The sequence below is a fragment of the Salmo salar genome, chromosome ssa12 (genome assembly GCF_905237065.1).
Source record: "Salmo salar chromosome ssa12, Ssal_v3.1, whole genome shotgun sequence".
NCBI lineage: Eukaryota > Metazoa > Chordata > Actinopteri > Salmoniformes > Salmonidae > Salmo > Salmo salar.
In genome coordinates this window covers 70,871,104-70,890,088 of record NC_059453.1, presented here as the reverse complement: position 1 = coordinate 70,890,088, position 18,985 = coordinate 70,871,104, and the positions used below count along the sequence as shown (strand labels likewise).

The window sequence follows — 18,985 nt, the reverse complement described above, 5'->3', positions numbered from 1 at the left end:
GAGTTACACATGGGATGAACAAAAGTACAGTCAATAACACAATAGAAAAATCTATATACAGTGTGTGCAAATGAAGTGAGGAGGTAAGGCAATAAATAGGCTATAGTAGCGAAGTAATTACAATTTAGCAAATGAACACTGGAGTGATAGATGTGCAGATGATGATGTGCAAGTATAAATACTGGTGTGCAAAAAAGCAAAAAAAGTAAATAAAAACAGTATGGGGATGAGGTAGGTAGATTGGATGGGCTATTTACAGATGGGCTATGTACAGCTGCAGCGATCGGTAAGCTGCTCAGATAGCTGATGCTTAAAGTTAGTGAGGGAGACATAAGTCTCCAACTTCAGTGATTTTTGCAATTCGTTCCAGTCATTGGCAACAGAGAACTGGAAGGAAAGAAAGGGTCCCTTATCAAGGGTCCCTTAGGGTCTCTTATCAAGTCTACCATTTTGACCCAGTCCCCATCTGCAGAAGCCTGATAGAGAATGTTCCCAGGTAATACAAGTGTGACACCCTGCTTGTGTTCAGTCTGTGCCTCTGATATCTGCAGTACCATTCCTTTGTTGGCCAGTTAACCATGAGATAATTGATGCCTCTCTCATTGTTGTGTTCGCCTCGCCCACTGACCTTGGAGTGTGGGAAAGCTAATCCAGCCTGGGACTCATGGTTTTGTAATGATAATGTCCTCCTATAAATAGGGGAGTGGGCTCCTCTCTCAGCTTACAACTCACTCATCTTCCTCAGAGAAGCACACACACTCTCTCTCTTTACCAGAATGGCTCCTACCTACATCAGCAACTCTGCCAACACCATGCTCTCTGCTAAAGACAAGCATAAAGTAAATATTATTTATAACATATGTTTGTGTCATTGTTTACTATTGAATCATTTTCTTCATGATTTGAACTTTAAGGACATAGAACTAACCGAATGCCCTCTTTTCTTCATCAGCTAAGGAAACCAGTTGTGGAGAAGATGCGTAGAGACCGCATCAACATCTGTGTAGAGCAGCTCAAGACCCTGCTGGAGAGGGAGTTCCACAAACAGGACCCCAACACCAAGCTGGAGAAGGCTGACATCCTGGAGATGACGGTGGGGTTCCTGAAGCAGAAGCTGCAGCCTCAGAGCCCAGTCCCCCAGAGGGCCCACAGTGAGGGCTACTCCCAGTGCTGGAGAAAGACCCTGCACTTCCTGTCTTCCAGCTCCATGAAGGACATAATGCTTCAGAACCTCCAGAGAGCTGGCCAGGACGTCTGCCCCTCCTCGCCACTCTCCTCCCAACATCAACACCACAGCCAGGGCCCAGTGAAGCAGGCCACCAGTGGTCACAAAACAGTGTGGAGGCCCTGGTAGAGACAAACTATTTAACAAACTGGATGGGTGTTTACCGTCTTTCATGCTGTAGGAAATCTCTATTTCCAATTGTAATATCTGCTTAGGTCCTTTATGAAGGATAGCAAACATCATATGACAAGCGTTATAGTTTGTTGTCTCCTGTGTGGAGCTGTCTGTAAAAAAGGCTTCTATGAATCTGCTTTGTGAGTAGACGTAGGGAATACTTTTTCTGTCATGTGGTATATGACTCCTATTTAGGCGACTCAAGTATTGATTTGTGTGTGATTCTGATGCTAAATATTTATTGGAGATTAATTCTCATGTTTAAGTGTTCTTAATGGGAAATCAGATTATGTTACCTTTTGTAAAGGAACTGATTGCACATAATGCATATTGAAACATTTGTATTTTACATTTTTACAGTGGATGTGAGTAGACTTTGTATTTTGACATTGTTGGTGTTTAACCTAAACTGAATGCACAAGTGAATATCAAACCAAAATAAACAATGATATTGACAATGCATATTGGCAGGCTGCTATTGATTATTTTATCGCCACTGAAGTCTCAAGTCTCTCTCTCTATGTCTTTCTCTCTCTCTCTCTATTTCTATCTGTCTATCTCTGTCTTTCTCTCTCTGTCTCTCTCTGTCTCTCACACTGTGCCACACAAAAATCATGTATTCTAAATCTCAGCATCTACTGTCTTCATGGGTCTAATGGCAACAGTTTTAACAAAAGCGCCGTCTTTAGTTTGTAGCTCTAAATTATAGTTAATGTGTTTTATTATTTATTAATTTGCATGTGTTGACAATATGTTGACATTGCTGGTATGACACCCCGAATAAGAGAGCATTAAATGCATAATCATATAATAATATATGGACAATGCATTCGGAAAGTATTCAGACCCCTTTCCTTTTTCCCTCATCAATCCACACACAATACCCCATAATGATAAAGCAAAAACATGTTTTTAAACATTTTTTAAAATGTATCAAGTAAAAAAAATTGAAATATTACATTTACATAAGTATTCAGACCTTTTTCTCAGTACTTTGTTGAAGCACCTTTGGCAGCGATTACGGCCTCAAGACTTCTTGGGTATGACGCAACAAGCTTGGCACACCTGTGTTTGGGAAGTTTCTCCCATTCTTCTCTGCAGATCCTCTCAAGCTCTGTCAGATTGGATGGGGAGTGGCGCTGAACAGCTATGTTCAGGTCTCTCAAGAGATGTTAGATTGGATTCAAGTCTGGGCTCCTGCGTTGTCTTGGCTGTGTGCTTAGGGCCGCTGTCCTGTTGGAAGGTGAACCTTTGACCCAGTCTGAGGTCGTGAATGCTCTGGAGCAGGTTTTTATCAACCATCTCTCTGTACTTTGCTCCGTTCATCTTTCCCTTGATCCTGACTAGTCTCCCAGTCCCTGCCACTGAAAAACATCCCCACAGTATGATTGCTTCACTGTAGGGATGCTGCCAGGTTTCTTCTGGACGTGACGCTTGGCATTCAGGCCAAAGAGTTCAATCGTGGTTTCATCAGACCAGAGAATCTTGTTTCTCATGGTCTGAGAGTTCTTTAGGTGCCTTTTGGCAAACTCCAAGCGGGTTGGCATGTGCCTTTTACTGAGGAATGGTTTCCATCTGGCCACTCTACCATAAAGGTCTGATTGGTGGAGTGCTGCAGAGATGGCTGTCCTTCTGGAAGGTTCTCCGATCTCCACAGAGGAACTCTGGAGCTCTGTCAGAGTGACCATCAGGTTCTTGGTCACCACCCTCCCCCGATTGCTCAGTTTGGCCAGGCGGCCAGCTCTAGGAAGACTCTTGGTGGTTCCAAACTTCTTCCATTTAAGAATGATGGAGGCCACTGTGTTCCTGGGGACCTTCAATGCTGCAGGAATTTTTTGGTATTCTTCCCCAGATCTGTGCCTCTACACAATCCTGTCTCGAAGCTCTACGGACAATTCATTTGACCTCATGGCTTGGTTTTGCTCTAACATGCACTGTCAACTGTGGGACCTTATATAGACAGGTGTGTGCCTTTCCAAATCATGTCTAATCAATTGCATTTACCACAGGTGGACTGATCAATGGAAACAGGATGCACCTGAGCTCAATTTCGAGTCTCATAGCAAATACTGAATACTTATGTAAATAAGGTATTTCTGTTGTTTTTTGTAATAAATGTGCAAACATTAAAAAAAAAACAGTTTTCACTTTGTCATTATGGGGTATTGTGTGTAGATTGATGAGAAAAAATATATATTTAATCAATTTTAGAATAAGACTGTAACGTAACAAAATGTGGAAAAAGTGAAGGGATCTGAATGCTTTCTGAATGCACTGTATATACAAGCACAGGCATGATTCGAATGAGAACGTGAGCATTCGTGCACATGCATGTGTAAGTGTCTGCATGTGTGTGTGTGTGTGTGTGTGTGTGTGTGTGTGTGTGTGTGTGTGTGTGTGTGTGTGTGTGTGTGTGTGTGTGTGTGTGTGTGTGTGTCCAACGTGCCTCTCTTGGGGTTTGTATGTTAAGCCCTAGGCTAATGTTGGGCAGTCGACTCCGTCAGCTCTGGTTTCATCAAACAGCTGGTGATCCAGGGCGCAGCCTGCCTGCCGGGCTGTGTAACTGTGTGGCACGTCTCTCCTGTGTGGGGCCTACCTCTCCTCGGCTTTCCCACACTCCCGTTTCATTATCCCCTTTCATTGAAGGGACAAAGAAAGTGTGCCGCCCTAAATTATCCTCTCGGCATGAATGTGAGAATCCTGATCCCCATCCACTTCCTGCCGCTCCCCTTCAAACCAGCTTATTCATTTAATCATCATGTCCTTCTTCAACATTAAACACAAGTGATTATCGTATTTAAAAATATATATATTGGTTGTACAAATTTCATGAACAATATATGAAACTAGCAAGCATTTATGTTTCAATTTAATTAATTCATCAATTTTATTCAAACTAGTATGAATTTAAATGTATATTATATGTTTTTGCTTAAGTATATTCCACCTGCATTTATGAACCTGTTCTGTAATCTATCGGTGTGTACAAAATAAAGTCTGAATTCACTAGAGAATTGATTTACTTAGTGACACAACAGTGCTGTGAGGGGTAAGCCTCGCTTTGAAGACATTGTGAATGTTAGTATGTATATGACAGGATGCGCCTGTGCCTGTAGCCAGGCCTTGCTGTGTGGCGCCGTGGGAAACCTATCTTATCTGCCTGACGCAAGCAGGTGTCAGTCTGGAGGGCAAGTCTGCTCCCAGGTGTAAGATTAAAGTCTACACACATTGAGCACACACACACACACCATCTCTCACCCTATCTCACACACACAGACGACTACCACCATTGCACACTCCCTCTTCTAGCCTCACTGACTGCTCTCCACCCATAGCCCATGCACGGACTCTCTCACTCTTTGTCATTGCACGTACGCACACACACTCAATCAATCACTAAGTCATCAATGTTATCTACTGTCCCAATCAGGGCTGTTAATGGTTGAGGAGTGTGGGAAAGCATGGTGAGCTCCAGACCTATGTAGTCAGATGCAGACCCTGTGGTACACAGACTAAGCCACTTCCTGGATCATTGACCTCTACGAACTGTCAATATGCCCTATTCAAGACAAGCAGTTCCACCACCAACCCATACTGTATGTCTCAGGACAAATATACACTAATAAACATGTTACAATGCTTTTACATCTTCATTCAGTCCTCTTGATTATTCCAATTACTGTACATCACTTCCAATTATATTTTATTTAACCTTTGTTTAACTTGGCAAGTCAGTTAAGAACAAATTCTTATTTTCAATGACAGCCTAGGAACAGTTCAGTGGCAGAACGACAGACTTTTACCTTGTCAGCTCGGGGATTCGATCTTGCAACCTTTCGGTTACTAGTCCAACGCTCTAACCACTAGGCTACCTGCCGCCCCAATAAGATCTCTCGAATATGTTCATGTAAAAGTCAAGATAAACTATATGCAAGATTTCCAGGTTGGTGTCGAGATGTGGATCACTATATTCTGTCAGGCAGCTATTTTTAACACTTGAATATAAGTGCCCCACACAGCAATGCAGAAGTCTCCAAGAGCTTCAATGTAATGGGCTAGATAGGGAATTCCATTACAGTAATTACGACCATACATGTCACGGTTGTCGTAGGAAGGAGCGGACCAAAGTGCAGCGTGTGTGTCATTCCACATTTTATTTTCACTGTGAAACTATGCAATACATACAAATAAACTGAACAACAAAAACCAACAAACCGTGACGCAGAGGTGAAACATACACTAACTCAAAGACAATCTCCCACAAACCCAGGTGGGAAAAACACCTACTTAAGTATGCTCTCCAATTAGAGACAACGATGACCAGCTGCCTCTAATTGGAGATCATCCCAAACAAAACCCAACATAGAAATACAAAACTAGTACATGACAACATAGAAAAACTAAACTAGAAAACCCCCCTGTCACGCCCTGACCTACTCTACCATAGAAAATAACAGCTTTCTATGGTCAGGACATGGCAATACAACTTAGGTTTAAGGGAATTATATGGATAATTTAGTGAAAGATTATAATTTATGTTTTTTTTTTTACATATCAGAAGTGAGGCTTTTCTCTGCCCAGGAGTAGATACATTGCACTGATAAACACGATAATACATCCTCATGTGCTGATGTGTCCAGATGCCTGCACTTCTAGCTACAGTACTTACCAGTACACTGCCTGTTTGCGTTATCTGTCATTTCCTGTTTATTTCCACTTCAGTTAAATTTGTTACATTCCATCTTCCCTCTACATTGTTTTTTCTACATTATGTCCCATTATCCCCCGGTTAATTACAGCTCCTTTAGAAACACACAAACACAGTATGGTTACTTTCCAAAACATTCATTGGAATCCTTTTTGGATGCATGTTCACTTTATCAACTGAGAATGAAAGACACACAGTGTCAACAATACATTTCACAGCACAACAGTGCCTATGGTGGAACAACAATGTCCCAAAAAGCCTTTACAAAAGGCATTTCAAAGCATTTGTAAATACCCTTCAATAGGGCAGTACATACAATATGGTTAACGCAAGATTTCAGTTGGCTAAGCAACCATAAATGTAAATATATAACCTTAACAAATCATCTTCAAAGAAAATGAAAGGACTAAAGGACACATTGGTGCATCAAGTGAGCACAAAATGCATACACGCGTAAACATACACATGTCAAATATAAAAAATATTCTTCATTATAAAGTGATACAAATATGTTTTTCAGCTTCTTCTCTGAGAGAGAATAATAATCACATCAGTAGAATTCATTTCATATTTAACAAGAATATAATATCATTTCAATACAACATTTGGAAATGTATTTCCTACAACAAGAAAGATGGTAAACACCCATCCAGTTTATGAGATAGAGTCTCCAAGTAGTGGTTCTACCAGGGCCTCCACACTGTTTTGTGACCACTGGTGGCCTGCTTCACTGGGCCCTGGCTGTGGTGTTGATGTTGGGAGGAGAGTGGCGAGGAGGGGCAGACGTCCTGGCCAGCTCTCTGGAGGTTCTGAAGCATTATGTCCTTCATGGAGCTGGAAGACAGGAAGTGCAGGGTCTTTCTCCAGCACTGGGAGTAGCCCTCACTGTGGGCCCTCTGGGGGACTGGGCTCTGAGGCTGCAGCTTCTGCTTCAGGAACCCCACCGTCATCTCCAGGATGTCAGCCTTCTCCAGCTTGGTGTTGGGGTCCTGTTTGTGGAACTCCCTCTCCAGCAGGGTCTTGAGCTGCTCTACACAGATGTTGATGCGGTCTCTACGCATCTTCTCCACAACTGGTTTCCTTAGCTGATGAAGAAAAGAGGGCATTCGGTTAGTTCTATGTCCTTAAAGTTCAAATCATGAAGAAAATGATTCAATAGTAAACAATGACACAAACATATGTTATAAATAATATTTACTTTATGCTTGTCTTTAGCAGAGAGCATGGTGTTGGCAGAGTCGCTGATGTAGGTAGGAGCCATTCTGGTAAAGAGAGAGAGTGTGTGTGCTTCTCTAAGGAAGATGAGTGAGTTGTAAGCTGAGAGAGGAGCCCACTCCCCTATTTATAGGAGGACATTATCATTACAAAACCATGAGTCCCAGGCTGGATTAGCTTTCCCACACTCCAAGGTCAGTGGGCGAGGCGAACACAACAATGAGAGAGGCATCAATTATCTCATGGTTAACTGGCCAACAAAGGAACGGTACTGCAGATATCAGAGGCACAGACTGAACACAAGCAGGGTGTCACAATCTTATTACCTGGGAACATTCTCTATAAGACCTTTGCAGATGGGGACTGAGTCAGACAGTAGACTTGATAAGGGACCCTCAAGGCATATAAACTCAGCAAAAAAAGAAACGTCCCTTTTTCAGGACCCTGTCTTTCAAAGATAATTCGTAAAAATCCAAATAACTTCACAGATCTTCATTGTAAAGGGTTTAAACACTGTTTCCCATGCTTGTTCAATGAACCATAAACAATTAATGAACATGCACCTGTGGAGCGGTCATTAAAACACTAACAGTTTACAGACGGTAGGCAATTAAGGTCACAGTTATGAAAACTTAGGACACCAAAGAGGCCTTCTACTTACTCTGAAAAAAAACAAAAGAAAGATGCCCAGGGTCCCTGCTCATCTATGTGAACGTGCCTTAGGCATGATGCAAGGAGGCATGAGGACTACAGATGTGGCCAGGCAATAAATTGCAATGTCCGTACTGTGAGACGCCTAAGACAGCGCTACAGGGAGACAGGACGGACAGCTGATCATCCTCGCAGTGGCAGACCACGTGTAACACACAGGATTGGTACATCCGAACATCACACCTGCGGGACAGGTACAGGATGGCAACAACAACTGCCCGAGTTACACCAGGAACACACAATCCCTCCATCAGTGCTCAGACTGTCCGCAATAGGCTGAGAGAGGCTGGACTGAGGGCTTGTCGGCCTGTTGTAAGGTAGGTCCTCACCAGACATCACCGACAACAACATCGCCTATGAGCACAAACCCACCGTCGCTGGACCAGACAGGACTGGCAAAAAGTGCTCTTCACTGACGAGTTGCGGTTTTGTCTCACCAGGGGTGATGGTCGGATTTGCGTTTATCGTCAAAGGAATGAGCATTACACCGAGGCCTGTACTCTGGAGCGGGATCGATTTGGAGGTGGAGGGTCCGTCATGGTCTGGGGCAGTGTGTCACAGCATAATCGGACTGAGTTTGTTGTCATTGCAGACAATCTCAACACTGTGAGTTACAGGGAAGACATCCTCCTCCCTCATGTGGTACCCTTCCTGCAGGCTCATCCTGACATGACCCTCCAGCATGACAATGCCACCATACTGCTCGTTCTGTGCGTGATTTCCTGCAAGACAGGAATGTCAGTGTTCTGCCATGGCCAGTGAAGAGCCCGGATCTCAATTCCATTGAGCGCGTCTGGGACCTGTTGGATCAGAGGGTGAGGGCTAGGGCCATTCCCCCAGAAATGTCCGGGAACTTGCAGGTGCCTTGGTGGAAGAGTGGGGTAACATCTCACAGCAAGAACAGGCAAGTCTGGTGCATTCCATGAGGAGGAGATGCACTACGGTACTTAATGCAGCTGGTGGCCACACCAGATGCTGACTGTTACTTTTGATTTTGACCCCCCCCCCTTTGTTCAGGGACACATCATTCAATTTCTGTTAGTCACATGTCTGTGGAACTTGTTCAGTTTATGTCTCAGTTGTTGAATCTTGTTATGTTCATACAAATATTTACACATGTTAAGTTTGCTGAAAATAAATGCAGTTGACAGTGAGAGGACGTTTCTTTTTTAGCTGAGTTTAGATATTGCCCACTTCACATTGCAGAAATTAATGTTAACCTATTAAGGAGACAATTACTATATATCAGAACTCATAGTGGTAATTGAAATTAACATGAATGAAAATAGATCAAATTGAATGTACTGCAATATTGTGATAATACTGTAATTGCGCTATATCAATTAAATAATGTATCTCCCCTGACATAACTGATTTACCATTAACATCTTCTCTGTCTTTCACATGTACAAACAGAAAGCATGAGAAAGGTACACAGGGAGAGAGGGGGAGAGAGAGAGAGAGGGAGAGAAACATTCCCATTGTTGATGCCAATTAATACAATTATCCAGCGCCCTCTGGGAAGGCACACTTCTATTGTTGGACACCTCGCCCCCCTGCACTCAGCCCCCACAGAAAATATCTAATAAATAAGAGTGTGGGAAAGCAGGACAGGATCCTACTCACACATCCTCCGATCATTAGAGCACACCCCACTGCCCCTCCATCCACCACCCCCTCGCCCCCCTCTAGAGACACCCTTTCAACATGCTGCCCAGATCAGAGGCACCGCTGAGCCAGGGTGCGCGCGTGTTCCCCTCTAACGCCCTCGTTCACATGCCCTGGCCTGTGTGTGTGCACACTTACCTCCCACTGATTACACCTCTCCTCTTTTCATTTCCTCTGGCCTCACATACGTGGAACCTGCAGTCAAACATCTGCTCCCACTGAAGCCTCCAAACAGTACAATACAGTGAACATCAGGCAGCTCTGCAGTGGTCACTAGCAAGCACAGCCATAAAGTAATACAATCTTAAGCACACTGTTTACCCTAATGCCTAAGCCCAACCTAAAATTAATGTTTTTGTTTCCATTAATTTTTACAATATAGACAATGTTGACTTTGCAGCTGGCCGATCTAAGGAGGAATCACTCAGTTCTGCCTTCAGGACAAGATTCATGACAATAAAAATCTACCTGCAAACATCACACACCATTTCAGAGGCTATTACTAAATAGTGTTTCTCCTATCACTCCTGAATAAGTCAATAGAACTTGTATATGTCTACATACTTCAATAACTTACTAGACACTTGATTCAAATGGTTGCTCTAAAATAAATGGACAAAATGTTTTAGTTTTTTGTCAATGCTTGATGTGCCTTATAAATACAGTGGGGGGAAAAGTATTTGATCCCCTGCTGATTTTGTACGTTTGCCCACTGACAAAGAAAGGATCAGTCTATAATTTTAATGGTAGGTTTATTTGAACAGTGAGAGACAGAATAACAACAAAAATATCAAGAAAAACGCATGTCAAAAATGTTATAAATTCATTTGCATTTTAATGAGGGAAATAAGTATTTGACCCCCTCTCAATCAGAAATATTTCTGGCTCCCAGGTGTCTTTTATACAGGTAACGAGCTGAGATTAGGAGCACACTCTTAAAGGGAGTGCTCCTAACTGCAGCTTGTTACCTGTAAAAAAGACACCTGTCCACAGAAGCATTCAATCAATCAGATTCCAAACTCTCCACCATGGCCAAGACCAAAGAGCTCTCCAAGGATGTCAGGGACAAGATTGTAGACCTACACAAGGCTGGAATGGGCTACAAGACCATCGCCAAGCAGCTTGGTGAAAAGGTGACAACATTTGGTGCGATTATTCGCAAATGGAAGAAACACAAAAGAACTGTCAATATCCCTCAGCCTGGGGCTCCATGCAAGATCTCACCTCGTGGAGTTGCAATGATCATGAGAACGGTGAGGAATCAGCCCAGAACTACACGGGAGGATCTTATCAATGATCTCAAGGCAGCTGGGACCATAGTCACCAAGAAAACAATTGGTAACACACTACGCCGTGAAGGACTGAAATCCTGCAGCGCCCGCAAGGTCCCCCTGCTCAAGACTACATATACATGCCCGTCTGAAGTTTGCCAATGAACATCTGAATGACTCAGAGGACAACTGGTGAAAGTGTTGTGGTCAGATGAGACCAAAATGGAGCTCTTTGGCATCAACTCAACTCGCTGTGTTTGGAGGAGGAGGAATGCTGCCTATGACCCCAAGAACACCATCTCCACCGTCAAACATGGAGGTGGAAACATTATGCTTTGGGGGTGTTTTTCTGCTAAGGGGACAGGACAACTTCACCGCATCAAAGGGATGATGGACGGGGCCATGTACCGTCAAATCTTGGGTGAGAACCTCCTTCCCTCAGCCAGGGCATTGAAAATGGGTCGTGGATGGGAATTCCAGCATGACAATGACCCAAAACACACGGCCAAGGCAACAAAGGAGTGGCTCAAGAAGAAGCACATTAAGGTCCTAGAGTGGCCTAGCCAGTCTCCAGACCTTAATCCCATAGAAAATCTGTGGAGGGAGCTGAAGGTTCGAGTTGCCAAACGTCAGCCTCGAAACCTTAATGACTTGGAGAAGATCTGCAAAGAGGAGTGGGACAAAATCCCTCCTGAGATGTGTGCAAACCTGGTGGCCAACTACAAGAAACGTCTGACCTCTGTGATTGCCAACAAGGGTTTTGCCACCAAGTACTAAGTCATGTTTTGCAGAGGGGTCAAATACTTATTTCCCTCATTAAAATGCAAATCATTTTATAACATTTTTGACATGGGTTTTTCTGGATTTTTTTGTTGTTATTCTGTCTCTCACTCTTCAAATAAACCTACTATTATAATTATAGACTGATCATTTCTTTGTAAGTGGGAAAACGTACAAAATCAGCAGGGGATCAAATACTTTTTTCCCTCACTGTAACCATGCTAATATGTGTGTAAAGAGGCAGATGGCAAGGGTCTTTTTGGAGGGAAATCCTCTCTGGTCCGTCTTTTCTTATCTCTTTAAAGATGGGGCGGCAGGTAGCCTAGTGGTTAGAGCGTTGGGCCCGTAACTGAAAGGTTGCTGGTCCCTGGTAGGCTGACATTGTAAAAATAGTTTGTTCTTAACTGACTTGCCTAGTTAAATAAAGGTTTAAAAAAAATACAAAATTTAAGACACATTTCTAAGAAGTGAGACATGACTATGCAGATGAAAACCCATCATTTGAGTATGAACACATTCCAATGTGTACATTCCATTTATTCAGGAAGAAAAAGTGATGGCTTCATTATGAGCCCCTCCACACTCACTCACACACACACACACACACACACACACACACACATAAACACATGCACACACGCCAAACAGTCTCCATGGCTTTGAATCCAGATGCCTCTGTGTTCAGCCAAAGCCCTCTCCCTCTCCAGTGAGGAATGTGTGAGAGCTCAGACCTGCCCCTCTTTCCCACACTTAAGCCCCCATTCAGGGCTGCGGCCACCACTGATCCATACACCCTCATTATGCCTGGACCTCAATAGACCATCTGGACCTCTGCTGCTGGGGGAGCCCAGGCCTCTCACAAACTCCACACACCTAGAGGAAGTAACAGGTAGATCACACTGGAATTAAAATAATAAGACTTGTGACTGCTATCATGATGTGAAGCCAATGAAATGTTAGCTGTTTGTTATTTGTTAAGTCATATAATGGAATAAACACATGAACATACAGTAAATACACAATTCAATGATACCTTCAAAATATTGAACTTGTATACTCCAGGTCAAGTTAATGGAAATAACCTTCTGTGGTACACTGCAGAGCTAGAGGAAGATACGTGTAATGTTTGTGTGTGTTAATACCTCTTAAAACTGACCACCAACACACTGCCCCAGTGACAATACTAAAAGAGGGCTTGATTAAGACAGAAGGCGTACATTTGACAATACCACAATTTCCCGCTTCAAGTGGCTTTGTCCGCTGCACGCCTTTACTGTGAATGTCATGTCCATGGAATGCCATAGACCGGCGCACACATCAAGGGGGATTTCTCTGGTGTAAGAGAGGTCAGGCATTTCCCAGGTTCCCTGTGTGGTTCAAGTCACAAGGATAACCCCCTACTTGATGAGGCACGTGACGCCAAGCACCTGCCCCTCTCTTTGTGAGAGAGCTGTGCCCTCGTAGGGGCACCCAGAGTCAATGCCTGGTTCAGCAAAACAGCCAGGAATGCATTGTGCCCTTTTACATGGCCCAGTTAGGAGGGAGAGAAAGAGGGATACATCTGGGAGACGCAAGGCTGGTTAAGATAATCTCACAATCTCCATTAATCCTGAAGATAAAAAAATAAACAGAAACAGGGTGAATAAAAAAATGGCTGGAGTGCTGTCCATTTCATTTTTATAGAAGATCTAAGAGGATTCAGCGGCACCCAACTATTTTTGAAGTAGACAGGCTATTGATTCAGCATGTTGTTTTCTAGCTACATTATCCTATACAGTATAGGCATACATACACACTTAAGGCCATGATACATTGGCAATTTTTTTAGGCAATGTTGCTGAGCAATGTTGCCAGCAATTGTTGCTGCACACTTTTCCCATTGAAAATAAACAAGTATTTATTATCTGGGGAATTTTGTGGACATTAACAATACCAATGAAAATTGCATTGAAATTCTAACATTCCACAGTTGTTGCACAACCGGACTGATGCCCTAAGAGCCACTTTAAAGCGAATTTATGCTTGATCCGAAAATGTGGTCAGAGGCGCCGTATGGATGGTGTGACACAATTGCGGAGCCTCTGGAGGCATGCAGAAGCCAAAATGAGCTCCGTACCGCATCGCTGTGCGCCTCCCAAATTTGGTAAAAATGCAGAGGGCTCCATATAGCTCCACATTGACATGATTGGTTGATGGTAGGTGAGGGCAGGGGGTCCTGTATAAACACAAACTCACTTCCTTGACAACTTCCTTCACAGCAACTCTGCTCAACAGCTCTGTGCTGCTCCTCGAAGTGCAAGAAGTATGAATACCTTGACTTCTGCAGAGGCCATATCCCTGTAAATGCTATACGGCTAATTCAGACATCAGATTGACAATGCAACATCTTTTATGCTTGATCTGAAAATGTGGTCAGAGGCTCCGTATGGAGGGTGTGACACAACTGCGGAGGTTCTGGATCCATGCAAAGGCCAAATTGAGCTCTGTACTGCATAGCCGTACGCCTCCTAAATTTTGTAACAGTGCTTGCTGTTTGGGGTTTTAGGCTGGGTTTCTGTATAGCACTTTGTGATATCAGCTGATGTAAAAAGTGCTTTATAAATACATTTGATTGATATAGCTCGGCTTAGACATTAATTGGTTGATGGTAGGTGGGGGTGGGAGGTCCTATATAAACCCAAATTCACTTCCTTGACAACTTCCTTCACAACAGCTCTGCTCAACAGCTCTGAGAAAGAAGTATGAATGCCCTTACGTCAGCAAAGGCTGTACACTACAATCTGTTCAATGGGAAATACCCTACATGACTAAAAGTATGTGGACACCTGCTCGTCGAACATCTCATTCCAAAATCATGGGCATTAATTTGGAGTTGCTCCCTCCTTCGCTGCTATAACAGCCTCCACTCTTCTGGGAAGGCTTTCCACTAGATGTTGGAACAGTGTGTTCTCCTGGCATCCTCCAAACCCAAATTCGTCTGTCAGACTGCCAGATGGTGAAGCGTGATTCATCACTCCAGAGAACATGTTTCCACAGCTCAAGAGTCCAGAGTTCAATGGCGGCCAGCCGACGCTTGCCATTGCACATGGTAGTTTTAGGCTTGTGTGCAGCTGCTCGGCCATGGAACCCCATTTTATGAAGATGCCGGCGAACAGTTCTTGTGCTGACGTTGCCTCCAGAGGCAGTTTGGAACTGTTCCCTTCTCTGAGCTTGTGTGGCCTACCACTTCGCGGCTGAGCCATTATTGCTCCTAGAAGTTTCCACTTCACAATAACAGCACTTACAGTTGACCGGGTCAGCAGGGTAGAAATGAACTGTCTTGTTGGAAAGGTGGCATCCTACTGTATGAAGGTGCCACGTTGAATGTCACTGAGCTCTTCAGTAAGGCCATTCTACAGCCAATGTTTGTCTATGGAGATTGCATGGCTGTGTGCTCGATTTTATACTGAAATAGCCAAATCCACTAATTTGAAGGGGCTGTCTACATACTTTTGTATTTATTTATTTTATCTTTATTTAACTAGGCAAGTCAGTTAAGAACAAATTCTTATTTACAATGACAGCATACCCCGGCCAAACCTTCCCCTAACCTGGACGATGCTGGGCCAATTGTGCGCTGCCCTATGGGACTCCCGATCATGGCCGGTTGTGATACAGCCCGGGATCGAACAAGATGCACTACGATGCAGTGCCTTAGATGCAAAAGATGCATATAAATGCATATAAACCCTGGATTGCCATGCTATGTATAGGCCATTGAGAGGCTTTGAAGCCACCGGTCGGCCATATTGACACTCCGGTAGGGGCAGTCCTCCATAGAAATAAATGGAATTTTACAGTGTTTCAACTAAATGTTTCAAGGGCAAAATAAAATGTATTTAAATATGTTTTGTTGTTGTGGGGACAGTAACACAAGTAACTATACTTTAAGGAAAATGTTTATAGATAGATACAGACAGACAGATAACATAATTTTAAAGTATACATTAAGGTGTCTGTAACATAATAAATGTGACAAAAATGAATGTAGACATTAATAAATGCATTTCTATAGCTTCAAAAATATGTTTTACAACGGTGGGGGAGTGCCAAGATGGCGGCACGGTGGCTTCAACACAGTGCCCCCAAAAGGTCTTCTAGTGCATTTATAAATCGCTTGGGGGAAATAGGTATTGTAAAGTTCACCCGAGCTGACAGAGGTTTCCCGCGCACAGAAGCCAGCTGCTCCTCTCTTCAAAAACTAATCCTGTAGGCTGTGTTGTTCCAACTTTCCCACAGCACACTTTCAACAGAGCAACAATGGAAGTGTGCCTTTCTCAATACCGCATTACTCACGGTCCTCAATGAGGCATCTAATTTCCAAGGGGCCATATGGAAAAATATTACGTTGATACATTATTGAGCGATTGCTGAAAACAAAATGAACTAAGAGAAAATAGTAGTTTACAAAGTTTCGCATAGGCTACCAGACTGTTTCTGTATATCCTATATCGAAAATATCCTTACAGTGACAACAGACATATAATAATAGGAACAATAATAACAATAACAACAATAAGATGAAGAACAATAATAATAATAATAGTTTTAGAATAACATCATTATAAGCCTATATTTATTATAATACTGTTGTAATTATGTTTTATTATAATACAATAGTAGGCCTTGTAAGAGTTGCTATTAGAATACTAATAATATGCGCATTTGAAATATTTTGTAAGGTTGAATCAATTCATCAAAATAACTGATTTATCAATCAAATTGCGCGAAGAAGCATACAGCAGTAAGGCCTCTTGATACTGAATAATCTTCTGGAAGACCATTCACTTATTCAGGACTTGTTTTCCCGCCTTTTGGTCTGAGTCTTTCATGAGAATGGTGCAACATCTTGGAATGCAGTTGCAAGCAACAGTCAACTACTTCACAGCACTCTTTTATTGCACACTCCACCTGTTCCCTTGGGACACGCTCATTGTCCTGAGGCAATAGACAGTCAATTTAGCATGAAGTAATTGAAGCCTCTTTATTGTACTGTCTGCGTTCCTGATTGGCCAGCAAGTGTGTGAAACTCCTGTCAAACTGAGACCCACACGGGTTTACAGTGTGAGGAGTGTATAAATACAGAAACCCTGTCGAGATGGGCAAACCACAATTCTAACATCCGACGACTATCTACCAAGAACAAACAACTGACCGACAGCAATGGCTCCTGTCAATATTTGCGACATGGTGATGACCACGAAAGATAAAATCAAAGTAAGTACAAATAGGCTACCTCTATCTTCATCAATGTAATACGTTATGTTTGAATTTTAACATGATTTTAAAAATACAATTAAACTAATCAGATCCTTTATTTTCTCCAGCTTAGAAAACCAGTGGTGGAAAAGATGCGCCGAGACCGCATTAACAGCAGCATCGAACAGCTCAAGACACTCCTCAAAACCGAACTTCAAGCACACCAACCCAACTCGAAACTGGAAAAGGCTGACATTCTCGAGACAGCTGTGGTTTACCTGAAAGACAACAGCATGCGCCCTGCTGCTTCATTCAACGTAGCGTCACCTGTCCAAAGCTACGCGGAGGGATTCACCCGCTGCCTGGAGGAGACGCTGCGCTTCCTCTCGGCGAAAAACCAGCCGACTGGCTCACAACAGAAGCTTCTCAATCACTTCCATCGGGCCCAGAAACTCGGTGATAGAGTCGTGCTGAGTCCAAACCGCGCAACGGTCCCTCAAAACAGCAGCACCCCGAAACGTGTCACCCCAGGTGGAAGGGGGCCTCTGTGGAGACCCTGGTGATGCTCAAAGCCTATTTGAAGACGTTCAGTAATGAAACTTTCGATGTCAAAACCAGAGAATATGTTGGTCTAGCACGACTCAGTATGCTCTCTTCTTGTTGGAAATTATTCTTCCCTATACAATTTTATCTTTTGTTTGTAAAATATAAAATTATTGTTATTCTTCTGTGTAGAATTGTAATATCCTCTATTGTGCAAATGTGCATGTATTATTAACTTTACAATTGCGAAGTAAAATGTTTTTACATATTGTAAAATATATTAATATAATATATTGGTGTATCTATTTCTGGGAAAATACCTCAGCCCTATGTTGCTGAATTGTAATTTGTCCTGAAACAAACTGATTGGAACATTGTGTATCACATTGATATGGCAATATTCCCAATAAATAAATGAAATGACAATTTATGTATGAATCTATAACTATTGTATAGTCTAACCATGCTTTGTAGACACAACACTTAGGCTACAACTCAGCAGAGCACATACAATAAAGTGGCACCTGAGGGACAGGTATGTGATTTGACGTCATGGAATGAAAAGACAATGTTAACATTACAAAATGATCTACCAATAGGCCTACACAATTATTTAGACTTAGTAATATTTTAGAAAATGACTTGGGTAAATGAAGCCATGCAAATCTACAAGTGGTCTCCGCATTTTCTACTGAAAATCCTAATCTTATATTTTGTAAGGCTAATTCTTTTTAAGAGCTGAGGGAATTAATTACTCCCCGGTAATTTCGTGGTTTTTGTTTCCAGTGGTCTATTTTTCTAATAACCCGACCAGAAGAACCTCTAAATATGTTGTCACTCCAGAAGCGGTAGAAGGTTGATTTTGGGCTGGAGAATGAAGGCCTGAAAGACTCGAGTCTGTTGAGTAAACATTTTCAAATTGAATGGTACAGCTACTGTTTAGAACACAAAAGCTAGCACAGCCGCCCCGGAAAGCCCTACCTAACCTGCAACTTCTTTCCCACAGTCGCACCATTCAGAACTGTCAATTAGAAGTGTGTCGAATTTCGCTCCAACATTCTCAATCCCACGCATGGCATTTTATTGCTGGTATGAGGCCATATGGTAAAAAAAAGAATCTGATAAAAAATCTCCATGTGAATATGGCATAAACCTGAAATGCACAACAATGCCATAAACAGTTGGATATGACCAGTGAATATTAATAGGCCTACTGATTATTGAAGGGAAGAATGGACATCATATAATTCAAAGGGTGATGGGGATTTATTTGAAGCATCATTCATGGAGCTCTCCCAATTGTGCTGCATAAGACATAATGTTATTCCATAAATCTGCATAACAATTCCTTCCACTGCAGTATGTATCAGAAATTAGATCAGCCCCTGGAATACTTGGCTTAATTTTGTAATGACACACTATAAAGTACCCAGGATTTGTCCTGAATAGTTT

At 42.6% G+C, this 18,985-nt stretch overlaps 3 protein-coding genes across 3 annotated transcripts; 2 read left to right on the top strand and 1 right to left on the bottom strand.

The window, feature by feature from the left end:
• Positions 1-727: 727 nt before the first annotated feature.
• Positions 728-1,861, top strand: LOC106565956 (transcription factor HES-5-like). Its single transcript, XM_014133646.2, has 2 exons — positions 728-839; positions 953-1,861. Exons 1-2 carry the CDS (start codon positions 777-779, stop codon positions 1,352-1,354), a joined length of 465 nt encoding a protein of 154 aa, XP_013989121.1. The 5' UTR covers positions 728-776; the 3' UTR covers positions 1,355-1,861.
• Positions 1,862-6,228: 4,367 nt separating this feature from the next.
• LOC106565957 (transcription factor HES-5-like) lies at positions 6,229-7,418 on the bottom strand. The gene is made up of 2 exons (XM_014133648.1): positions 7,306-7,418; positions 6,229-7,192 (listed from the first exon to the last, which is right to left on the bottom strand). The coding sequence occupies exons 1-2, from the start codon at positions 7,366-7,368 to the stop codon at positions 6,791-6,793; spliced, it is 465 nt and encodes a 154-aa protein (XP_013989123.1). The 5' UTR covers positions 7,369-7,418; the 3' UTR covers positions 6,229-6,790.
• A 9,423-nt stretch (positions 7,419-16,841) lies between these two features.
• On the top strand, positions 16,842-17,963 carry LOC106565958 (transcription factor HES-5). The gene is made up of 2 exons (XM_014133649.2): positions 16,842-17,008; positions 17,119-17,963. The coding sequence occupies exons 1-2, from the start codon at positions 16,955-16,957 to the stop codon at positions 17,551-17,553; spliced, it is 489 nt and encodes a 162-aa protein (XP_013989124.1). The 5' UTR covers positions 16,842-16,954; the 3' UTR covers positions 17,554-17,963.
• The last annotated feature ends 1,022 nt before the right edge of the window (positions 17,964-18,985 follow it).